The sequence below is a fragment of the Rhinatrema bivittatum genome, chromosome 17 (genome assembly GCF_901001135.1).
Source record: "Rhinatrema bivittatum chromosome 17, aRhiBiv1.1, whole genome shotgun sequence".
In the NCBI taxonomy this organism is placed as follows: Eukaryota; Metazoa; Chordata; class Amphibia; order Gymnophiona; family Rhinatrematidae; genus Rhinatrema; species Rhinatrema bivittatum.
The window spans coordinates 6,614,805-6,640,307 of NC_042631.1; the positions used below are offsets into that span (position 1 = coordinate 6,614,805).

The following is a 25,503-nucleotide window of genomic DNA, read 5'->3' on the forward strand; positions in this document are numbered from 1 at the left end:
ATCTCAAAAAAAGTTATAGTTGTACTGGAGAAAGTACAGAGAAGGGTGACCAAAATGGTAAAGTGCATGGAACAGCTCCCCTATGAGGAAAGGCTAAAGAGGTTAGGAATGTTCAGCTTGGAGAATTGACAACTGAGGGGGAATATGATAGAGGTCTACAAAATCATGAAAGACTCGAACGGGTAAATTTGAATTGGTTATTTACTCTTTCAGATAATACAAGGACTAGGGGGCATTCCATGAACTTAGCAAGTAGAACATTTAAAACACATTGGAGAAAATTATTGTTCACTCAATGTACAATTAAGCTCTGGAATTCATTGACAAAGAATGTGATTAAGGCTGTTGATGTAGCTGAGTTTAAAAAAGGTTTGGCTAAGTTCCTGGAGAAGTCATAAACTGCTATTAAACAATAGGGAATAGCCACTGCTTGTTGCCGGCATTAATAGCTTGGGATCTATTTAATGTTTGGGTACTTGTGACTTGGATTGGCCACAACTGGAGACAGGATACTGGGCTTGATGAACCCTTGGTTTGACCCAATATGGCATATCTTATGTTCTTATGCATGTCTGCTCTGTGCTTTAAATGTGTGAGGTAGATATGTTGCACACCCAAGAAGCACATAGCATATGTTTTAAAACTGTGGGGTACCCACATGGTGCACATAATACCCCTTTAAGTATGAGTTAATGTGTCATCCACATGCATTTCTGGAAAGGTATTGATCTTTTATAGGCAAGACAAAGCAACGGGGTATAAAATATCAATTTTCTGCTCCGACTACACAGAAATGATATTCGCTGAACACATTTCAACAGGAAGCTACAACAGGATCCTTTTTCTCATAGAAATTCATTCCCATTAAAGCTTCTATATGTAGGAAGTCAGAAGAAGTGCAGAATGAAAAAAAAAAAAGACGCCTGTGGTATCATAACCTCATTTAGTTCTTCCCAATCCTGGTCTCATAGTTTTAACTCACAGCCTTGTGTTTGTTTTTGTCTGTCTTGATTAGATTGTAAATTCCAGGGAGCAAGGACTGATAGTGCTAGAGCAGTGACAATAATAATAATAATATAACAAACAGCAAAGCTAAGACTTGGGTATGCAAACAAGTGTTTTTCACCCTAGTCTTTCTGCTGGCATTGGCACAGCTGTGGTTTTCAATATCACATCAAAATATTTTTGTGGGAGGCAGGCATGCGTGTGCAGACTTTCTGCATTGCCTCTGTCTGGCCACCCTCACTTTACTGTTACAGGGGCACGTTATCGGCTGCAAGACTGCACAATCCCATCATGTCATTGACACGTCACTGTTTTGGGTGGCTGATTTTGTTATTCTTGACAGTTACATAATACAGCAGCCAACAACCCACGCGATAAATGTTTATGTACATCAGCTACCACCTATATTACATATAATATAGAGATGTGTCCAGTTAGGTTGTTTGGAAGACATTCACTCCCTCCAGAAACCGTTTCCACTTCCACCCCATATAACCCTGTACCCACACAAAACACCCCCCTCCTTCCTGCAGTTAGACCAACATCCATACCTCCACACAGCCCTATACCTACCACATATCCACCCATACCCTAACAAACTACCCACACCTCCTACAAATCTATTTCCGAAGCCAGTCCTCTGCATGCTTTAATTTCGGGGGAGCGGGTGCAGGACTGAGCTTCCAGATTTTTGCTATAATTGTGTAGTTTTGCCATGTTAGTCCATTTGAATGCACAGACATAAAGGTTTTCGGACCGGATTAAAAGATATCGCCTTCCATACGTTTGGTTTGGGGGTTAACCTTTCTTTATTCCCTGATTTTCTGCATTATCCCACTCAGAATGCACTGAACCGTATTTAGTTAAACGATTTTATTTTTCCACGTGCTCAGTGACATCAGATAGTAAGAGATGTAAGGTTCGACCCGCAGCCCCGGCTACGTTCCCTCCCCGCGTGCCGCAGAGCCCTGCAGCAACGCCAAGCCCCGCCCCCAGCGCGAGAGCCAGGCCGGGCTACGGCGCGCTGCGCGGCTCAAAGTGCCTCGCCGGTGCTGGTGCGCGCAGACCCTCCCCCTCCCCCCTTCCTCACGAGCGGCGGCGGCCCAGGGTGGAAGAGCGAGGCACGGGCGAGCCCGGTCCGTGGGGAGGCGCCGGCAGCGCCGCGACGGTGAATGCTCGCGGATTCCGCGATCTGAAAAGCGTCATGCCCGAACGTGAAAGGGGTTCCTTGCGGTGTCGTTATGACCGTTTTCTGTAAAAAAAATGTGCTGGAGGGCTGCCTGGGCGTGGCGGGCACCTAACGGGTCTGCTCTGCAGGCTGCACCTGGGAGCGATGCATGAGCTCCGAGCGTGCCTGAGCCCCAGGCTGGGCATGGCTGCTGCCAGCAAAACCCCTTAGCCCATCATACATGATGGTGGGGCCCATGGAATAAGGTGTGCTGAAGCCGCCGCGGGGTTGTGTTGCCAGAGGATGTGGTTAATGCAGTTAGTGTAGCTGGGTTTAAAAAAGGATTGGATAAGTTCTTGGAGAAGAAGTCCATTACCTGCTATTAAGTTCACTTAGAGAATAGCCACTGCCATTAGCAATGGTTACATGGGATAGACTTAGTTTTGGGGCACTTGCCAGGTTCTTATGGCCTGGATTGGCCACTGTTGGAAACAGGATGCTGGGCTTGATGGACCCTTGGTCTGACCCAATATGGCATTTTCTTATGTTCCCCGCGCAAAGCCCTATACCAGATGTAATAAGGTTTTGTGCCTGGGGGAATAAAGCTCGTACCAACGCGCTTACGGACCCACAGTTTGTCCTGTGCGATTGCATGCTAACGGAATGCAAAGGAGGCGATTAGCTAATCATAGGCAATGCAGGGAGCTGCGCTAATGCTAGTGTGTGTTTTTTACCGCCATGGTTAGGGCACAAGTTAAGAGCGTGGACTCAGGGGGACCCTATGTCTGCATCCAAGCGTCCTTAAAACCACCTAGCTGAGTGCCACTCTCAGCATCCGAGCGGCCAGCTTAGCTAGGTGCTTTTCTGGGCAGCTGATCGTATAGATTCGCAATTAAGTAAGCGCCTAGCTCAGCGCCTGAGCGGAAAGATTAACTAGGCACCTTTCTGGGCAGCAGCAGAGCATCCATATTTGCTCCCGGCTGAGTGCCTATGTCAGCACCCAAATATCCAGATTGGTGCCCAACTGAGCACCTATCTCACTGCTATGCCAGTGCGAATTAGCATCCATGGAAATATTTGCCATGTTTTCTGCAGCAGTTGTTTGAAATATTAAAAATACTTTCCAGGGTCATACTTTCACTTAATAGGGAGACCCGTTCGTTCACTCACTTTTATGCACGGATTATTGGCGCAGGTTTTGAGCACGGATGTGGCCGCTTATTACATAGGGCCTTACTGCACTTAAGTACGTGCATTTTTTCTGCGTGCAAATCATTTGCATAACTTATTATTTTTACATCCCACGGAAGCAGCATCTTCAGCCACGCGTGGTGATCAAAACCTGCGCTCATAACTAGCGCCTGTTTTGCCGGGGGTCTTATTATATTGGCCCCATTGTGCATGGAGTACTGCACTTATGGTACCTATGACATGTTTGGTAATTAAACGTGTTCAAGCTGTGCTTGAATAAATGTGCATTTGTTGACTAATTTTTGGTTAATATCATTGTGTAAACAATTACACAGTAAACCTTTGGAAGCAGAAAAATATGCAGGAATCCTGTATAATGTCACTAAGCCCCACCACTGGATGACTCTTCTGTCCCAGCCTTTTACTCAGCTGTATCAAGCACTGTTCTCATTTTTATTACAAAAAAATGATCATTTCCCCTTTTATTCTCAGCAGGCTTTAACAGCACGGGTGGAATACACTGGCAAGCATTAGAAGATCGTGCAGCTGAAGCTATGGCCCTGCCATTCAGAAAGGACTTTGAAAAGTTTAGGAATATCAATGAGGATGAAATTCTGGATAAACTATCTGAAGAGGAGCTGAAACAACTGGAGACCGTGCTTGATGAGCTTGATCCTGAGGTATGGAGCAAAAAGACACAAGTGAGCAACATTTTCTCAGAATTTTGCAGAAAGGTTGATGCTGGTGGATGAAAACCAAGCACCGTTTCACTCGGGAGAGACTGAGGGCATGAGCAGCTCTGTGATGCTCTTTGCTTGCTGTACTTGCATGGTGGGATCAGTCAACAGCTGTGTTTACTTTCAACTCTAACCTTAAACTTTTAATTGGAGCAAAATATGCAGGTTTAGATCTGTAAAGGAAAGAAGTTTAATAAGATCAGTACTTTGTCATTTATAAAATTAACATTCCCCAAGACTCATGGTCACATGAGTTACATGTTACATGTGTTACATGGTTACATGGGATAGACTTAGTTTTTGGGGTTCTTATGGCCTGGATTGGCCACTGTTGGAAACAGGATGCTGGGCTTGATGGACCCTTGGTCTGACCCAGTATGGCATTTTCTTATGTTCTTATGTTCTCATTCTTTTTCAAACGAGGAAACAGTGGAGGGGTCATAGAAGTAAATAATAAGTTGGTAGAAATCCTGGAATGTTGGCAGAAAATTATTCTGAACCCTGTGTGTGATCCTAGGCAAGTGGGGAAAATTCTCTTCCCTCAGTTCAGTTTATGCAATTGTACTTTGAGGAATAATCGTAGAAAAACAGGTGCCCTTTTCTTTTTTTAGAAGCTTTAAGTGCTGTCATTTTGAGAAGGTTAGCAGCCTTCCTCGCCACAAGTGCTGCTAAACTTTGCAGATTGCTGAGGGCCAGCCCCTTCAGTGATGCTGGGCAGGTGGCAAAACGCATGGCAGTCAGACAGGGCTCCAGAAAGTGGTATTTGAAGGGCCTGTGGCTATCTGCTCTCCAGCCCCTCCCAGAGCGCCAAGCACCTCTCTCTCCAGTGTGTCCATTCCATCTGAGCCTCTGTGCTATTCCGCTCTTCTCTACCTCGCCTTGCCTTCTCTCTTGCTCCCCCTCTTCATACTCAGCGTGGGGCACAGGCTCCCCGTACCCTGACAAAGGTAACTGTAGCTTTTTTGGGGGGGAAGGGGTTTGACCCAGTGGTTTTTCCTTATGCTTCTTTGGGCTTCCAGCTCAGTCAGGACCAGGGCTGGAATCCAGCACAAACCGTTATTTTGTGTTCCCTTGCTGCTTAGCTAGTGCTGTCATGACAGTGACAGTCCTTGCTGGCAGCCGTGCACCAGGGCTCCTTCTGCAGACCGGCCTCAAGCAATGACTGGGGTTCCCCTGCCAGAGCAGCTCCTGTGTCCCAGCTGGTCCTGCAAAGGTCAGCGACGTGGAACACAAACTGTTGACAGGAGAACTGGCATTTCTTACTGGAGGATCCTGGAAGGCTGAAAGCGTAGGTGAATGTAGTTCTATAAAACCCTCACAGATTTCGGTATCTTCCCTAGTAACAGTAGGAATTCTGATAGTTGCATTGGGCCTGAACGTTGCTTCATGGAGTGTGTAAATGACTCTTTTTTTTTTTTTTTCTTTTTTAATTGTTCTTTTGACAGAATGCACTTTTGCCAGCAGGCCTGCGGCAGAAAGACCAGACCAGTAAAGAAGCTTCAGGTCCTTTTGACAGAGAGCGGCTGCTGGCCTACTTGGAGAAGGAAGCAATGGCGTACAAGGACAGGGAAGATTATGTGCCCTTCACTGGAGAAAAGAAAGGTAAGAGAGCCCCTCTAGGAGAATGGCCGTATGCTGAATGCCTGACCCACAGGACGAAAGTGGCGATTTTCCATAGGGTCAACAGGAAGAAAACACAGAGACAACCTTACCTTATACCTTTTTAAAATGAAATCCAGAAATGCTTTTACTTTTTGAAATAAAACGACAGATCATGTTATATTTAATTAAGGCATCACAATCTTTATGTGTGTGTATGTATGAATCTATCTATATTCATGTGAGAGAGGATTTTATTCTTGGTATTCAGTCTTTTAAGAAAAGTAGGTGTGTGTGGTTTTCTGAAAGGTGTTCTGGTTTCTTTGAAGGCCTCCAGTTTTGCCTTTAAAGGGACAGACGCTTGATCGAGTAACACATCGAGGCTTCAGATTTGTGGTCAGGGTCTGTAGGCGTGGCTCTGACACGTGGGACCCTATTGTGACCTGTCAGTATCTCTGTGCGTTTTGGTTCTTAAGATCATGTTCTCTGGGGGCCCAATTCAAGCCTTTTACCAGGGTGTGTATGTACCAGCAAAGCCCGAGTTGGCTGACTGGTGGTTATCAGCAGGTAAAAGGATCCTCCGTGCAGGGAATGTTTAGCCCAGGAAACTCTGCGCATCAGTGCATTTTCCCACGTCCATCGTGTGCAGGACGCAGGGCTCCCGGAGAACGCTGGTATCTTTTAAAGGACTGACCAGAACGACGTTATAACCCAGGGCCTTTCTTCAGGAAGGAAGCTTTTCTATCTAGAGAACGTTGTGGGGTGAGAGTTGTCAAGGTAGATGGTCGGGGAGGGGGTGCTCACCAGAGACTGGATTGGCACGAATTTAGATGCCAAAGACAATGTAATCCAGGCATTGCCAGATTTGGTGATTTGCAATGTCCAATTTGCATTACAATGTTACTGCAGAAAATAAATAACAGATTTCTCCCAATATAAACTTGGCAGTTTCTCGGCTGCCTGGCTTCCTCTTTCAGTCCTGTTGCCTACTCTTCCTCCTCCTTTATCTTATTACACTCTGTTTTTAGTCGTTCTTATGGGGAGATCTTGTCCGTTTGTCTGTGACCTCCTATCACAGGCAAAATGACGGGAGGTAGGCTGTGCTGCTTTGGTGTGGTTTCACACCGGTCAGGCAGACACTGCCACTCCCAGGCTGGTGCGCTCTCAGTGGCCGTATACCTGTGGTATGTCTTCCGTTAGGTTCTTGGGTACTGACGTCATGCACCTTTCTTATGATTTTGGGAGGGCATTCCTGAGCTTATTCTTCATTTGTGAATGCAGTACTCGCACTCTGTGCGTATCATTGCGATAGCTGCATGGTTATTCGTAAGGGTCGGCACAGCGTTACCCGAAGTGACAGCAAGCCGAGGAAAAGGTGCCGCCTTCAGAAGCTTTAAGCACTGATCTTTGCTGAGGAATGAAATATGAATCTGATTTTGTTGCTTTTTAGCTGCCTGATGAATTCTCTAAATAAAAAAATAAAACAAAAATCTGGCTGACAGCCACTGAAATTCCCTGGCCAAAGATTTTACCCCTCCCCCTCCCTTTGCCCACGTCCGACACCAGCCTGACCCCATCACCTCCATCGTTGCAGCCTGCCAGGACACCCCTGCCTCCTTCGCGCTGTGCATCTTGGTAAAGAGCAAGCTAGCATGTAGTCTGTGCAGTGTACACACGGTGGACTGCAGACCTCCGTCACAGCAGTGCAAACCACGTGCCCCGCAAGAAAGACCACGGAAGATTAGTTTGCCTGTACGGGAGGAGTGAATGGGTTTTCAAACTGGATACATTAGGTTTAGATTTGTTCTTTTTATATGATATTTGCCGCTTTAGTTCGTTCTTGATCTTATGTACCGTGCATCAGCAGATAATAACCCCCTGCCCTTAACACCTACACTTCCTCCCCCCCAAACCCCTCCCCTGCCCCCCCTGACCCTCTCCCCTTACCCCTTACCCAATTTATCCTCATGGTGAAAAAACTTACTTGTATATAATATTTGTATATAATTTTACTGCCTATATATAAACATGCTTTCCCTCATGTTTCCCCCCTCTTACCACTCCCCAGTTCTATAATCAGTTTCAATGTAAAGCCCTGTTGGCCAGTTTTATGTTACATGGAAACCGATGTGATGTTTGCATAACGAACGTTGGTATACAAAAATTTTAAATAAATAAATAATAAATAATAATAAATGAGATTCCACCTGTAGGATTCCATGAGGGCAAACTTCAAAAGTCATTTAGACTTAAAACCTGGTTATTTATGAAAGCCTTTCCAGACACTAACTGAACCTTAATTCACCTTAATTAACTCAGACCAGCCAACAGAGTAATCAACATCTTTGCCAATTCCTTAATTTTACAATCTCTTTTAAATTGGCAGGTTTTTATTTTTCACTGTTAAATTACTATCGCCTATTTCACCGTTCCAAGTTGTATTATGTCCCTGTTTTAATGTAACTGCTATTTTTTCTTTTAGCACCTGTTAATGTTCTTATTAATTTTCCTTTTGTCACACCTTGTTAATTGTAAACCGGCATGATGCGATTCCCATCGCGAATGCCGGTATAGAAAAATCTCAAATAAATAAATAAATAAAATTTACCCATGTGAATGGCTACTTGCCCAGCTAAAAGTGCAGTCTGAACACTGCCCACAATGGTAAGCATCGTTTCACAGCCTGCACTGAGCGGAAGCATTCCCGGGGTGGGCATGTGTTGGGGAATGCTACAGTCCCCCTGCATTTGCATTTTCAAAACTGTTTGATTTGACTTTGCATCTTAATTTAGCAGAATTTCTAGTTTTTATATGAAGCATTTAAGCTTTTAGTTGCTATTGTATTACACCTATATTTCTGAGCTAGTTTTTAATTATCACTTGTTTTTTGAGTCTTAAGCTGAGGCTGACAGTTCTAAAAAAAAAAAAAAAAAGCAGAGACTGTGAATAGCTTTGAAGGAGTCCAAAATTAAGGGAATGTGACTGTTCATTCATCTTAAATAAATTGAACTCTGTTTAATAATATATTAGCATATGAGTACTGGGAAGATAATTGATTATGATTGATTTATTTTTGTTTTAGATTTTATGTAGTATTTGAATTTGTGTATGTCTGTGTTTTATGACTATGAACGTACCATTGTAAACTGCCAAGAATCGGTGATTGGCGGTCTAGAAATTTTTTCTAAATAAAATAAATATGTGTTTTTCAAGGAAAACACAGCTGCAAAAAAAAAACAGAAAAATTGAGTGCCAGTCTCTATGGGCCCTTTTTCCCTGGGGCAGTGCTCAAAGGACAGGTCCATGCATTCCTTCCCTTTGAGATCGGATGTAAAATCCACAGGCAGAAGTATTCACGGACTTTGCATCCAAACATCTTCATAATTCTCCTATAGGATGGGTTGAGGTAACGCTGGGTTATACTGTAACCAGATCCAGCATGTTCTGTGGATACAATGTTTCCTTAAAGGCCCCTGTGTATGTATTAGAAGAATATTGAGTTGTAGTAAAGTCATGGGAAAGGTGAAACAGAAGTAATGTTTACTGTATTATGAAGTTTACTGTAAATGTGTACCACTGATTGTATAAAAGATTTAAAAGTACTCGCCCCCTCCCAAAATAAAAAAAAAACCAGGATATTGCAGCGGTTTGTGTAAAGCCTTGAGAGGAAATTCCAGCCTAGCTAATTATGCATGAATAATGTGCTCCTTTATTTGATGGAATCCTTGGGGATTGTTTAAACCACACACGCAAGCAAAAAATTAGCTGGGGTAGCAAATGTTATTGCTGTTACAAACAATGTATCTCTTTTTAAGTTTTTTAATAATTTTTTTAATATAGTTTTTTTGAGAGGAAAAGACCTCAGCACTGGTTTTCTACTGACTATTTCATCAGATTTTTATACCAGTTAATGCAATCATAGGGGCTCAGGGTTGTAACTGCCGTCCTGTGCAGGTACCCCAGCACTTTGCTTCCCTTCTCTCTGAAAGATCAGGGAAAACCTTTCTGAATGCTATACACCTGTTATCCGCCAGCGTTACTGTGGGAAGTGTCTTCTGGTCATTTTATTATTTCTTTTTGAATTGTCACAAGCATGAATAATTTTCTTTTGGTACACATTTTGTTTGCTAGAAATATTCTGCTCGACAGCTTTGATTTCAAAAGTCAACATTCATCTCTGGGAGTTTTATTTTTTCATGTTAAGTTATGTTTTGGGTTTGTTTTATTTTTCACCTTTAGCTTTTTTTTTTTTTTTTTTGTTAAAGTATTTTATATATTTTTGTGTTTTTTGCTTATTTTGCTGCAAAAGAAAAAAAAGTGACCCATCATTCCATTCCATTCATGCTCATTTGCTTTCCCTTTTGTTTTCTTGTTTTTGCCTAGTTTCTGTGTTTTTCTAATAAATACAATTTGTTGGTCAGATCTGTGCCAGTGGTGGGAGCAGTTTCCGCAGTTTCAGCAGGTGAGACTGACCGCTTTCTGCTCGTTTTCTGCATGCCTTAAAGGAAGAGTGATGTGACCTCCGTATCTTGCACGGTAAATTAACCCAAAATTGAACTAACTGTGCCGCAGTACTGGGGGCGTGTCAGAACAGAGAACTGGGCCGCTCCTTTTTTCCCCGTAACGTTCTGACATTGCACGCCTCCGCCCTAGTCAATAAGGTTCTAGTCTAAAAGCCCAGCATGAATCCTGGGGTCATTTGAGATGCTTTGCATGCCTGAAAACTCAGAATTGGTCAAGTAGTAGTATTTTTGTTGTTGTTGTGATTTGTACAGCGCATACCAGATGTGCACAGCATTGTGCAGTCACACTCCCTACACCTTAGAGCTTACGGTCTAGTCAAGACAGACAAGACACGCAAGAAGAAACAAGTGGCAGCAAGGCTGTGACGGAGAAAGATTAAACTGAGGATATTAATTATCATCAGATATGGTGTTGTGGTCATTCACTATTTAAGGGAACTCTGGCTATGTTTATCATCAATCTTTTCTTATTCAGGAGTAGAATGTCTGTCCGAGATAAACTGAGGGAGGCCGCTCCCAGTGCAGAGCTCAGAATGACAAATATTTTTGCAGGAACAGTTAAGGTTCACGTATTAAACACAGCCTCAAAGATGTGGGTTTTCAGGCTGCGTTTGAATCTGGCCATGCCTTCAGGAAGGCTACTCCGCTCAATCAGTAGAGTCTGCAGGCGTCTAAACATGTTCCCTAGCCAAGGTGTTCTGTTTGGGTCCAGCAGCTGGTCTGACTGCAGATTCAGCTCACACACAGTCAGTTTCCTGTGTGTGATTCAGGCAGCCCACACATTAGATCAATGTTGAATCTTGGATTGTTGGGTTAAAAATATTTTAAACTAAGTGACTAAATATCCTGTTATTGCTAATTAATAATGAATAAACATGTTTCCCAGACACAGGGCTGTGCAAGGTTGTGAGGCAACAAAGGCGAAACCGGGAGAGAAAAAAAAAATCCCCTACTCTCCATCCCTAAGAATCTTTGATTTCCATTTGCGCTGAGATTATGGAGTAGGGCGGAGTGTTCTTGTACACATGCTCTCGCTCTCTCTCTCACACACACACACGCTGGCTCTCATGCAGGCTCTCTCTGTTACACGTACACACACACACATGCTTTTTCACTCACTCACTCGCCGTCCCCTCCAAAAAGCAGACAGGACAGCAGCAGCACCCTCCTCCTTCAGCCCCCATGTTTCACTGAACTCTTCCTCTCTTTTGTGACCATGCTCTGCCTCCTGTTCCTGCCTGCCTGCCTGCGGTAGGTGTTTCTTCAGATCTTGATGGGGCGGGGGAGGCATGGCTGCTGCTCCTTATCCTGCCTGCCTGCGGCCCCACTCCTGCTCTGATTGAGCTCTGTGGCCTGGCTCCTGGCCCTCCTGCTCCTCACTGCTGCCAGCTGATGCTGCAATGTGCTGTGCTCCCGCTCCTAAGGGAGATGGCATTTCCTCCTCCCCATGCGTGGCCCCACTGGCTCTTCTGGGCCCCAGATTCTGGTCCTGCCAGTAAAAGGCAACATTACCATGCAATCAAGTAAAACTTCTTTGACAAAGTTTTGGGACAAACATTTGACTGATACATAAATATAGACCTCTTTAATGGAAGAATCCTCAGAGCTGTTTCCGCATGAGTTTTGACCTGCAGGAAATTAAATTCTTACATTAAAAAATATATTGCAATAAATATCGCAACTTCCTTTCGGACATATCACACAGGATAGCGCCAGGAAAAAAGGTTGTACTTATTTCTGGCGTTAAAACGTGCAATAACATGCATTAGGGTAAAACCCCTCATTTCCATAAACTCCACCCAAACTCCTCCCTTTTGACTAAATTTTAAAAATTTGCATACGCATCTCACGATGCGTTTTTTTTTATCGCGGGCGTTGGGGCCCTAACGCATTTTGATGAATGACCCTGTAGTGACTTGCAGGCTTTTTGAAGATGCTTTCGATTTGCCCGATCCTTAAATATGTTTGGGCTGGCTTAAGGAGCAGACGGAGATTTAGGAATTGAATCCAGATAACTCGTACGGCAGCACAGGACATAAGAATATAAGAAATTGCCATGCTGGGTCAGACCAAGGGTCCATCAAGCCCAGCATCCTGTTTCCAACAGAGGCCAAACCAGGCCACAAGAACCTGGCAATTACCCAAATACCAAAAAGATCCCATGCTACTGATGCAATTAATAGCAGTGGCTATTCCCTAAGTAAACTTGATTAATAGCCATTAATGGACTTCTCCTCCAAGAACTTATCCAAACCTTTTTTGAACCCAGCTACACTAACTGCACTAACCACATCCTCTGGCAACAAATTCCAGAGCTTTATTGTGCGTTGAGTGAAAAAGAATTTTCTCCGATTAGTCTTAAATGTGCTACTTGCTAACTTCATGGAATGCCCCCTAGTCCTTCTATTATTCGAAAGTGTAAATAACCGATTCACATCTACTCGTTCAAGACCTCTCATGATCTTAAAGACCTCTATCATATCCCCCCTCAGCCGTCTCTTCTCCAAGCTTAACAGCCCTAACCTCTTCAGCCTTTCCTCATAGGGGAGCTGTTCCATCCCCTTTATCATTTTGGTTGCCCTTCTCCAGAGCCAAATGAACCGTTGGAACAGGCCCTGCTGCTTTGCCTGTCGTTGTCCAGCTAGCAAGGAGGTCTTAATATCAACTCATGCAGGACTAAATGGGATCCCTGGGCAGTCAGCAGAGGGAGGAAGTCTCACTCCCACACCAGTGTTGCAGCTGGGCTGGGGGGAAGAGGGTCGTCCTCCAACGACCTGGGAATGAGCTCCTGCCACAGAAGGTGCGTTGGCGCTCATCTTGTCTGCCTTGATTTCATGTCCGTCTTATTGGCCCTGACTCAGCAGCACTGGGTGCACCTAACAACTGTTAAACTCTGTAAGCAACTATGGATTTTGTATATGGAATATAAGGGGTAATTGAGGAAGTGACGTTGCTAGGACACTTCTGGATGAGGTATAATTTTCAAACTCCGTGTTCCGTTAATACTGAGGTTTTGGCTGAGTGATGTAGTTATGATTCCCTGCTCATCCATTTTTTGATTCACAACCAACTCTGGAGCACATTCTCGCTGCCGGCGGGCTCTGCATGCAGACCTTCTCCCAAACCTTGCCTTACTTCATTTATCGTATATTTTATTTATCGGTTAATTTGACCAAAGTCGTTACCCAGAGCTGCAGGTGGGCCAAGGAATAACAGCTTCCTGTCGCAATATCTTAAAGGTGTACATAACTGGTATTATTCACGGGCACTGCGGCGCTACACCTGCAGGTAAATTAGTGCCTTAGAAACCGGTCTTAGCGAGATGTATGTGAAATCACACGTGCATGCGTGCCGTAATACGCAGGGGGTGGAGTCAGAGCGGGGTTGGGAGTTATGCGCACACTTCATTTGTGCATAAAATTGTCTCTGTAAAGCTACCACAAGCACACTACAGGCATATATTTGCTTTGAAAATTTTAACTTGAGTGCAGAACAGCCCGTGGATTTATGCATTTGTACAACTGTGCCATTTGCATTTTAGCTTGGGACCATCTTGTGTATTGGTAGTGTTAGAAACTAATTCTCCAAGAGGCAGAAAAGAAAGTTGCTCACCTGTAACTGGTGTTCTCTGCGGACAGCAAGGTAATCGGTTGCACGTGTGGGCGATGTCGTCCAGTGGTGCCGAGCACAAGCCAGAAAAGCTTAAATGTGCCATCGGCACAGAGCAGCGCAAACTGTGAGGTCGCCACATAGCTGATAGTGAAAAAAACAAAGACTGGTTAATCTAAATGGATTACAGCTCATAAGCTTGTGAAAAGAACCAGGCCAGTAAACGTTAGCAAAGTTAGAGATAATTCTTTTGCTTTCTGATGACTTATGCTGTGTTGTTCCACATGGAAGGGGCTGTTTGTCTCTGGAGAACACCTGTTTCAGGTAAGCAGCGATTGCTTTCTTTGAGGACAAGAAGGATAGCAGTCCTGAGCTATGGGTTGCCTTGAAAAAGGGGAAAACGACTTATTCTCGTTGGAACATCCCAATTTGTATTTTTAGTTCCTGTTTCAAAGGCAGCCTGGAGTAATAAAATGGACTCTCTTAAGGCAGAGGACTTAGGTTCGACCCCCTCATATTATGGGGTAATGTCCTTATCTGACCTTGCCCCAAGCTTTTGCAGCTCTTCCCTTCAGCTTGCACTCAGAAGGATTTTAACAACATTCAGGAAAAGTCTAAAAACCTATTTGGCATTTGCTTCTTGTTGATTTATATGATCAGATATTACTGTTGATGCTTATCTTGTTGCATTTAGTTCTTTGGCTTTGATTTTCTGAGGTTTCCACTTATTTATTGTTTGTATTTTATTTTTAGCATTATATATTTTTTTTTATTTGTATATTTTATGTACGGTAAGTTTTTTTATTTTTCAGGATAATTTGTTTTATACATGCCTCTTATTTATTTATTAATCACAGATACCTAAGCGATTTACAAATATCATACATTGTTAAAACAAATAATTTCAGACTACAAAATAAGACCAAATCCCTAGTCCTAGAGCAGATAAACCTTGGTGTATAGTACTTTATTCAAAGGCTTGTTTGAATAGATTAAGTTTTGAACATAGAATTGAAAGTCTTGGAGTCCTCTGTGAAGCGTAAAGGCTCCAGAAGAGAGTTGCACAAGGTGAGGGCTGCCACCAACGAGGGCCTGCTGTACTGAAGGGCAGTCGAGAAGGCCTCTCGGTGACGATCCAAGTCATCGAGTTGGATTTATTGTACATTGTTTTTATATGTGGCTTTTCATTGTAAATTGCATTGACTTTTTTTTTAAAGAAATGCAATTAACTAACTAGCCTGGCAGGATAGATTGACGTAGCATGTTTAGTGAGCTGTACTAATGTAATGCAGGGAATACGGTGCTTGTGGATTTCATTGCTGGCTGTTGGGGTAGTTGTGAAGAGTGGGGGGTGTCTTTCCTGTGTTGTTGAGATATCTTGCGTTGTGCTGAGAGGATCTGGTACCGTGACCATCTGTACATTGTTGGTTGTGGGCTGCTAGGCTTGAGTTACAATATCTGTGGGATTTGGGGAGGGGGAGATGGGTTCTAATATATGACAGTCGGTTTTCTACTGTTTGTTGTTTGTTCTGTTATTTTTATGTGCATTTTTAACACTCAGAGTTTTCACATATAGTGTGTAATAAATATTTTAAACAAATGAAAGACTGCTGCTGGTTTGCTTGGGCTCTGAACGCAGTACACATGGAAGATGTTTCTATTCTGTTTTAGAGATTGTTTTGTTTTGTTGTCCTGCTTGCTTTTATTTTTTCCCATTTTCCGTGGATTCCTTTCATGCCAGTTTTATGCATGCAGGTGGTGGCGGGTTTGTACGGATGCTGTCAGCCTCTATCAGTCAATCAAGAAAATGTAATGCCGACGAAGAGCAAAATCACCAAAATCCAAGGACAGTTTTCAGAGCAGCTTACCAGGGGGTGGAGAGGCCTGGCAGAAAATTGCCTTCCTCAGCCCTTTTCTCCTCTTCCTGCAGAGAGGAAGGGCTGCAGCGTCTGGGAAGACTTTTTTTTGTTGCCAGGGGTAAAACGGCGCTTCACCCGCAGAACCGGGGCCTTGGGAAAACTGCCTGCCCTCTCTGCACACATAGGGGTGCTACCTGCAGATAGCGTCGGTGCGCCTGGGGCGGAGTTTGATTTTTAAAAAGTACACACGTAAACGTCTGACCAAAATGTACCCAGAGGCGCAGGACTGTGCGTGGACCTTTTCTGGCCCGGGTTTGAAAGTTTGTGTAGAGGCTGCAAGTAAAAGTGCCCAGTGAGTTTACACTTCTTTGCCCAGTTTGCGAGCTCCTCCTGGGAGCACAGGATTCATGTTACAATAGAAAGTAATACTGATGTATAAATACCTAACTGTGCCAGTATATTGCATCTCAAATCTTTATTTTGTTGTTCTGAGGATATCTCACATTTTGGTGTAGGCATATTTTTTAGTGTCAAAGAATACGAATAAGAGGAATAAACTAAATATAGATAACTTAAATCGATATTTATGGTTTTCTTTTTAGGCAAAGTATTTGTACCTAAATACAAGCCCCTAGAAACCCGGACAGAGGAGAAGATAACCCTTGACCCGGAGCTGGAAGAAGCCCTTACCAGTGCCACGGATACTGAACTCAGTGACCTTGCAGGTCGGAATCCATTCTCTCTCTCTCCTGGCTTGAAAACTTCCCTTTATTCACAAGCCCTGTGCACCCTGGAAGAGACAACTCAAACGGTCGGTCGTGAAGGCTTGAATTTCCCCTGTGAATGCCTTTCCCCCCCCCCCCCCCCCCCCCCCCCCCCCCCACTCCCCCCCCCCCCCCCCCCCCCTCCCCACACACAGCCAGTAGGCAGCCTGGTTTTAAATCTGGCCCTGGCCATACACCTGGCTGCCCTCCAGCTTCACTATAAAGGTTGTGCCCTTTGCAGCTATGACTTTACCCACTGCCAAAGTGGGCAGACAGGAAGGTGTATTTAACTGCCTAGCCAACGTGTGTGCTTGAATTTGAAAATCCCGTTAGTACTGTGATGGGTACCACTGGAAGGGTATTCCATAGTCTGTACGGTGCTTCAGAGAATGTTTCTTTTTGTGACATGGTGCATGCTGGGTACTGTGAGTGCACCAGTGCACTATAGCACCTGACTGAGAGAAGCTTTACAATATCCTGCTCTTACAGTGTGTGCAGTGCAGGAGAGCTACAGAATTAGGAGACAGTGTGACAAAGTTTAGAAATCCTAGACTCTGTCACAAACTGCACTTCAGCTCCCTGCTTGTAACGCTTTTTTTTTTGTGCCTGCAGCTGTTCTTGGAGTGCAGCATTTTGTTAGCAGAGCACAAGGGGATGAACAAGGAACGAGTGGTGGAGCTAGCCAAGCAAGCACAAGAAGTAAGTAACCCAACTTCCATGATTTCCTGGATCACCCCTTGAACCCTTTTTAAAAATTATCATTATATTGGCAATCTTCCAGTCTTCAGGTAGCATAGATGATGATATTGATAGTTTACAAATGTCCAATAGCAGGTCCGCAATTTCATTTCTCAGTTCTTTCAGCACTCTGGGATGTATACCATCTGGTCCAGGTGATTTGCTACTCTTTAGTTTGCCCTAGTACATCTTCCACGTTCACTGAGAATGGTTTCGTTTCCTCTGAATCATCACCTTTGAATATCATTTCTGGTATGGGTATCTCTCATATATCTTCCTCAGTGAATAATGAAGCAAAGAATTAATTTAGTCTCTGCTATGCCTTTGTCACCTTTTACCCCTCCGTTGCAGAGTTTTTCCCTCAAATGTACCTGAAAAAGGTTTTATTATAAGTTTTTACTTCCACAGCAAGCTTCTTATCAAATTCTCTCTTTGCCTTCCAGTTGTGCTGGAAACACAAAGCAGCAGGAGAAAACTGCTGTGTTAAGCCCTCCCCCCCAAAAGAAAAACCCATCTCTGTCTGATTTGACATAGATAATTTGTATCAATAATAGAAAACATGTTTATGTAATTATTTTTAGTTCTATGTTCTATGTATTATCCAAGGTCCTAAGCAGCTGACATAAAACTATATGCAGATATGCCTTGACAAACAGAAACACAGAAAGTGGAAACAAAGCTACTGCCTAGGAACTGTACTGTAGACTAAATAATGGTGATGTGAGTAGTATCCTGAAGGTCACCTGGAATTGTGTCTTGCTGCAGCTGTGGTGAAAGGTGAAAAGGTGAAACCCGTCTTTGAGGAGCCACCCAATCCCACCAACGTGGAAGAAAGCTTGCAGAGGGTGAAAGCAAATGACCCCGGTCTGCAGGAAGTGAATCTCAATAACATCAAGGTACTGAGCTGCAGATTCCCCCAAATCGTGTAAATGACCAAATATGTGGAGAGATTTGATCCGCTAGATTTTCCTTATGCTAAATAAATAAAAGAATACTGAGCTGTGGTCAGCAGGGGAGATTCCTCTCTGTCCTGTGGCATTGTACTCCCTGCACACTTCTAGAAAGAGTTTGCTTCTCGGGTTCATCCTATTTTTTAATTGGACTAATGTAATACGTTTGTGTCTAGCCTTTCTTCATCGGCTCAGTGCAAACACAAAAGAGGGTTACAAATGGAGGAAAACTGCCAGTTAGCTATGAATAAAGGTGCATGGCACCTACCCCGGGGCCGGCTTCCGATGAGCTGCTGGGCCAGGAAAAGAAGAGTTGCATGTTGCTGTTTGTAATACATTGGAGGGCTCAGTTAGATCCGTAGAGAGGTGACTGATTCTAATCATGTCGTACATTTTATCCTTAAAACTGCAGAACATTCCAATTCCAACACTGAAAGAATTTGCAAAAGCTTTGGAAACCAACACCCATGTGACGAAGTTCAGCCTGGCAGCAACTCGGAGCAATGACCCGATTGCCATTGTAAGTGAGCCCTGGTTCATGGAACGCCAGCACACTGCATTCATCCTCTGTTTTCCTCAGAGAGCGGATAACTGATCTGTGTAAAGTTACGCAGGGGACTTGTCCTGGATATTCAGCAGGACTTGCCTGCAGAACTCTCCTGCTGAATGTACCTGGATGAAGTTAAGACTTGCACGCGTAACTTTGCCCAGACAGTGCTGAATGCGGGTGCTTCCTGGGTACAAATCAGCCCTGCCTCTATTGAGGTCCCCTCTTGTGCAGAGAAATTTTGCACGCGTGAAAAGTTGTGCACAGAGGAATGTATTCATAGCTTGGTTTTTGTATGCATAACTCAAAAGGTTACCCGCAGAAAGGGTTTGAATAACTGCTCCTATTAAAGTCAATTTCATATCTGATGCTGGATGAAGTTTTTTGTTTGTTTTTCGTACAACGACAATATTTAGTATTCTAGGCTGATCACTGTTTGAGTCCTGTATACATAGCCCTGTTCATGTGGGATTTCTGTGTAAGTTACACTTCAGAAGCAGCCAGGGGTCTATGGCTCCTCATGATTTGAATTCTACCTCTTTTAAACAGCAGTTCACAATACAATGATATGAGACCTAGTCACTACCTTTGCTTTTCCCCCCTCAATGTCATAAAGTGAATGAAGTATGGGAATGTACTGAAATGTACATTTTGCAAAGTCCAGTTCCTCCTTACCACCTAGGGCACATTGCTGACAGGTATACTGGTGCTGGACAAAATTGGATCCTTTGTAGACTGACACAGCTTTTATTGGACTCATAGAAGAGTTATCTTAAGACAGTGTTGTCCCTGAGCATTTTGGGATCTCTGTGATCTCAGCAGTTCGTATGCATCATCATCACTGAATACTTCTTACGTTGCTCTAATAAAATGCTGAGTATCACAGCCTGCGAAGCTTGGATGATCTGCTCCTGCAGTACAGGTTCTGTTCTTACTTAGAAGCTTAACAAACAATATACCCGTATTCACATCTTAAATATATTACATATTTTATTCCATATATTTATTAAAAAAACATACATAAAACACACCCTAAGTTTACATACTCATTCATTCATTCATTCAACTAAACATCCTGTTATACACAATCTTTTTAAAAGTTAACATCAAACACATAAATGTTACACAAATGTTGCAATAAACCTTAATTACAATGTAAACATATCCCTTTAATTTAGTTACAATGTAAGCATGTTACTTCAAAAAATTCCTTATTTTGTTCCCTATATCCTCAGTTCAATTATTGTCCCCTAAACACATCAGTATCAATATTCTTTGTTATATTACAAAGAACCTTTTCAATGCCTGTCCCTTGTTAATCTTAATTCAGCTGCTGTCCCGACAGGAAGCTCCTGTTCACCCGTTGGTTTCTTCAGGGGATTAGCTTTATGTTCACATTTAAAAGTTCCTGAATAATATTCTCTGAGGTGTACAACACCAAACAGACTATCACTGCCAATCCAAGGTAGTTAGGGAACCTTAAATAAAATATCATTCCATTAAAAAACACCCTATTTTTATATATCCCCACCATCTAACCTCATACGTGCATCCCATACTTAACTATTATTATCCATTGATTTTAACCTCACTCAAAAGACTTAAATAAATTAAAAAGCAACTGCCCTAGTCATTGTTTCTACCGTCATCACACTCACCTGTATTCCTTTCACTAAACAGATTTTTGCATTTTCAATTCCTCATTCTTTTAAAGCCATCTCTGTTTCCTTGATCACTTTACCGCTTCTCCACTATATAAATTATAAAAGTAGAACACCAACATTTGCAACATTTGTGTAACATTTATGTGTTTGATGTTAACTTTTAAAAAGATTGTGTATAACAGGATGTTTAGTTGAATGAATGAGTGAGTGTATGTAAACTTAGGGTGTGTGTTATGTATGTTTTCAAATAAATATATGGAATAAAATATGTAATATATTTAAGATGTGAATATGGGTATATTGTTTGTTAATCTATTATATAGAATACCTGTATTGAACCCAGTGCAGGGAAATATATTTTCTGACCATAGTGGTTACCTTACTTAGAAGCTGACATTTTTGTAACTACCTGTCCTCATTTTTTCCCTCCATTACTATCCCGTTTTAGCTTGTACAAATTAGATCTAAAAAGCAATGGTCAGTCAGCCCGTTATAATGAATACTGGCTCAAAGATTCGTTGGACAGGCAACGGTGCACAATTCATCCGTGCTGGGTACGCAGGAATCAGGTTTCCTTTCATGAATAAGATTTTGAGATTTGTCAGCTGCTGTCACAGTCCAATCTGCCCCTGCAGGGTATTTAAGGTTAGGCAGATTGTCAAAACAGGCTTTTGAGCTGTGAGGACAGTTCCTTTCTCAGCCTTTTGACTGAGACTGAATGCTGTTGAATGTGGAAGGAGCTGACACCTGATGTAACAACCATTGGCAAAGCAGGAGCCTTTTGTTAAAAGCAATAAATGTTTCTTGAGCTTGAAGGCTACCGATGGATGTGGCCTCACTTTTCTAGATCGCGTTATTTTGTAGCTGTGTTTTTGGAAGACTTGAGGCTTGCAATTGACATCTCCTTCTGTACTGCAAGGCTCTTGCAGATATGTTGAAAATTAACAAAACACTGAAGAGCCTAAACATTGAGACCAACTTCATCACTGGAGCCGGTATTTTGGCACTGGTGGAAGCCCTGAAAGAGAATGAGACTTTGCTGGAGGTGAAGATTGCCAATCAGGTAAGGCTGCGTTGTAATTCGGGGTGGAGATTTCCCGGCAGCTTGGTTGCATGCTAAACGATTTTGCAATCAGGACAATTTTCAGAGAGAGAGAGAGAGAAAGTGAGAGTTGAATGTGGAATTAGGGAGGGAGGGCTGGTGCTACAGATCATCAGAGGGTAATTTTAAAAGTCATTTATGTGGTGAATGCCCAGTACATGGGGAAAGTGCCTGTGTTCAAGGTGTAGAGAGGTGGGTGGGGATTGGACTTAATTTTAAAAAGTATGCGTGTAACTTTCACCACACACTAGAAGGGGGTAAATGTGTGTGGTTACTTTTTCCCGGGATAACTTTCAGAGAGAGAGGACTCGTACTTTTTGCTTTGAAATCTAGCGTGAAGTCTTTGGGTAAAACGTGCCCTCACCTTGTACACCGGCTGAAAAATTCGCCCTTGACGCAGAAATATTTGGTGCAAGAACTAAATTTACAGAGGTCAGCTTCTAAAAGATTGTATGCCGGAGGGAGTTTAATGCCTTTTTGTTTGTTTGTTTAATTTTAAGTTAAACAAAGAAAGTAAAAATAGGGCGGTTAAAAATGAGATAACTGTGCTGCAGAATAGTGCCCCTACGCTCAGCCATTGACGGGCGACCCCTGGAGCGTCAGGCTCAGAGACCGTCCCTGAGGACTCTGGGCATTTTCCTGGATTGCTGGGTAATTATGTTCTGGAGCTGCGGTCACGTTCCATGATCCTGAATAAACAGACGGGGAAGCTTGTTGCTCCTCTTCCCGGTTCCGCATTTTTAGACTTTGAAAAATGTTTACATTGTGGTGAAGTACTGAACAGAAAAATGATATATTTCCTGTTTCCTTTTTTGCTGTGCTTTGTACGTGCTTTTTTTTTGTGACAAAACAGAGGCAACTGCTGGGAACTGCTGTGGAGATGGAAATTGCCAAGATGTTAGAGGAGAACTCTGTGATTGTCAAGTTTGGGTACCAGTTCACCCAGCAAGGTCCAAGGACCAGGGCAGCAGCATCTATTACAAGCAACAATGACCTAGGTGAGATCATAGCTGCAGCATTATTTCAGCTCTGTAAGAGAGTATTTTCCTGAGAAGTAGAAGCTCACTTTTATCTGATCATCTTGTGAACTTTTGGTGATTGTAAGTATGTCACATCTGTTTCCTGGACCTGTAGTGTTCCCTATTGGGTCTGAGGATTGCTAACAGCTTCTCATTGACGGGTCTGTGTCCTACAGTGCGTTAATGCTAATATACTTTTGTGTGACATGTAAGCCTTAACGCAGATAATGTGGCACTAGCACTCCCAAAATGGCTGCATTAACTTTTAACGTGGCTATCTATTTACCCATGCAAATAGTGGGGTAACAAACCCATTACTTATCACCGTGGTTTTACAGAGGTGCATAAGATTTACCTCGACCATATTCCAGAGGTGTAGCAAACAGCTAGCATGCTAACCATCAGCTGACGATTCTAAAGCCCTTTGGCACATAGGCCGCTAAATGAGCCAGTTTCACCCCTAACCCCATCAGAGTCACGAGTTTGATGGTATTTGGTTACCATCCGGATCATTCCCTTTAATGCCAATCTGAAACGGACTCCTTTGCAGAAGTTCCACTGAAGTGCCCTGCTGCATGAAAGTGTCAGCATGCTATGCAAACTAACTTTTTCTTTTTAAAATTGATTGTACAGTTCGCAAAAGACGCGTAGAAAGAGACCATCTGTAGGATGACCCTAGAAGACCTATCAGTAAATTGAAGCCAGCCAGCACTGCTGCAGCCATAGAACGCCAACAGTCCAAAAGGAAAGCAACTGATAGAAACGTAACGTTGACGTGTATAATGTACAGAGACCTGTAACCTAGCCACACCCACGTTTCATTTTTACTCTGCTAAGGGGGGATTGCCTCCATCTCTCCATAAAATGGGGTTCAATTTTGTGTTTGTATGCACTTTTTATTTGCTTGTTAAATCACAGAATAGAAACATTATTAATGTTGCCAAACCTGCAGTACTGCTGCATCATACAGCTCGTTTTCCAGGGTCGTGACCTGCACAACAGGTTTCTTCAGCAGAGATTTGGGGAAACCGCCATGTAATTCACCAAATTCGTTTCTGCATGTTTTGTATTTGGATGTAAGATAAATACAGAGGTGCCAGCAGCACATAAATAGAAAGATAAGGAACAGAACAGTTTTGACTTAACAAACCACTCTTCCTTGGTGTTGATACGCAGCAGAGCTGTTCTCGGGTAAGCTTGGATGACGCATCTTCTGAAATCCTGACACCAGGGCGCTATGGATGGACAAACTACAACAGCATTGCTAAGAATTATAAACTGTTAATGGTTTACATTTTCATTCTACTGTAAATGCTGTAGAGACTTCATGTAAACACGGGGCAGTAGTCGCTCAGCAGCACTGAAAAATCGTTACTGACAGACAGAAACCCTTTCTTTTGCTGCTGCTTTTCAAGCATTTATTGGTTTGCAGGTTGTACTGTGTATTTATTGCCAACATTTGAGCCTGTAAAACTGCCGGCTCTGGCTCTCTTATGTTTGTTTGAAAATATTTGTAGATTGGTTGCTAAGAGGAAGGGAAGAAGCTGTGGATTATCATTTGCACTAACATTTTTCAAGGCGCTAGAAGGTGGGCCATCGTTTTGGCCTGCAGCCAAGCTTCACGCTGCTCTGTGATGGGACTCGGCTCTGATTTCCGAGTCGGCGGGGGCCGGGCATGCCACGGAGCTGGTGTTCGGGGTCCCTGGGAAGTGGGCCTGGTTATGCAGCGATAGCGGTGGCCAGATTCAGGGCCCCTGAGTGCAGCGTTTTGGAAGGAGCCCTAGACTATTGCCCCCTTTCCCTCTCAGCCCAGGACCGTTGTCTGAACAACAGGATTAAACTAAGGCAGGAGATATTTACTAAAACTTATTTTCTGCTATAACAAAAAAAAAATAGTGCTAAGCAGATTCCATAAATTTACTTTAAATAAGATAAAATGATACAACTTTTATACTATTACGTTACAGAACAAAATGAAATATATCTTAAATGCAAGCCCTTGTCCTAAATACCTGGGATTAACTGCAAGATCAACACCAACTAAAGAAAAAGGTTATGTGTTGGATTAAGCAGTGCCGGACTCTGGAATAGGAGAGCTCTAAGAATTTTTTTTTTATTTGGTTTAGGGGGGGCTTTTTTAGCTGATCTGAAAGCAATTCCTGGTATTTTTACAACAGCGATGGGAGTGTATTCTCCGTAGAGCTCCTCCGGGATCATCTTTAGTTCTAAAGAAATATAATTTCATTCTTATTCATTCCAGTATGTTGTAAACCGTGAGAGGTCCATGTTCAAACCCCCCCACCAGGCAGGTCAGTTATCGCTATGCGTGCAGACCAAGTTCTCCACACAAATTTAGTTGGAAGTTGCGTGCACCCGCATAAGTGCGTACGGGGATGTGAGCTCGCATACGCTGGGATTTTAAAGTGCGCATGCATGATTTAAAATACACCTAACGTGCGTAGGCGTGCTCCTCATTGTAAGCAATTGTGCGAGGAAACGTTCTTTACTTATCATTCCTTAGGATGTGCGCTAGTGAGCAAATTTTAAAATAGGTCCACATGAAGGAAACAACCAGTTTAATCATTTAGTCCTCCTGTTTGCCCAGTCGTATCTCTAGGTCATCAAGACCCCTCTGGTTCTTCAGCCTGCACTGACAGTTTTTGGCTATAACACCTGAAAAAGAGCAGAAGTAAATAGGAGCAGATAACAGCTTGACATGCACTGCATTCGCCAGATTTAAAATTGGGATTTACGTGCGTAAACGTTGGCCCCCTTTTTTTTTTTTTTTGCATGTTCTGTTGCCTGCACAGGTGCATACAGGTGTAATTTGTCAGTTTTAAAGTACTGCTTCCTGTACATACCCAGATCAGTCCAGACAAGTGGGTTTATGCATCCCCACCAGCACGTGGAGGCAGAGAACAAAACTTTGAGGCACTGCTCCATAACTCGAGGGTGCCACCTGCAGTCCCTCGGTATTGCTCTGTCTCCAGCAGATGGTAGAGTGCTGGTGTGGTCTTCGCTTCATACT

The 25,503-nt window shown here is 43.2% G+C and overlaps 1 protein-coding gene across 4 annotated transcripts; it reads left to right on the plus strand.

Annotated features, from left to right (window-relative positions):
* The first annotated feature begins 2,020 nt into the window (after positions 1–2,020).
* Positions 2,021–23,355, plus strand: LOC115079339 (tropomodulin-2-like). 4 transcript variants are annotated; one of them, XM_029582826.1, is made up of 11 exons: positions 2,274–2,439; positions 3,857–4,044; positions 5,547–5,703; positions 10,084–10,162; positions 16,294–16,416; positions 17,068–17,154; positions 17,959–18,089; positions 18,556–18,663; positions 21,274–21,417; positions 22,310–22,454; positions 23,109–23,355. In XM_029582826.1, the coding sequence occupies exons 2-11, from the start codon at positions 4,028–4,030 to the stop codon at positions 23,141–23,143; spliced, it is 1,026 nt and encodes a 341-aa protein (XP_029438686.1). In that variant the 5' UTR covers positions 2,274–2,439; positions 3,857–4,027; the 3' UTR covers positions 23,144–23,355. The 4 variants fall into 4 exon arrangements, with proteins under 4 accessions (XP_029438687.1, XP_029438683.1, XP_029438686.1 ...); XM_029582827.1 differs by lacking the exons at positions 2,274–2,439; positions 10,084–10,162 and adding an exon at positions 2,021–2,173; XM_029582823.1 differs by lacking the exons at positions 2,274–2,439; positions 10,084–10,162 and adding an exon at positions 2,026–2,173 and having other exon boundaries at positions 3,860–4,044.
* Positions 23,356–25,503: the final 2,148 nt, after the last annotated feature.

What these genes read in the sequence shown, in the direction of transcription:
- LOC115079339 (XM_029582827.1), top strand. Translation starts at nt 3,919, where the DNA reads ATGGCCCTGCCATTCAGAAAGGACTTTGAAAAGTTTAGGAATATCAAT. An exon ending in TGAATCTCAATAACATCAAG is followed by an intron (nt 18,090 to 18,555) that starts GTACTGAGCTGC and finishes TTAAAACTGCAG; the next exon opens with AACATTCCAATTCCAACACT. An exon ending in GCAATGACCCGATTGCCATT is followed by an intron (nt 18,664 to 21,273) that starts GTAAGTGAGCCC and finishes CTGTACTGCAAG; the next exon opens with GCTCTTGCAGATATGTTGAA.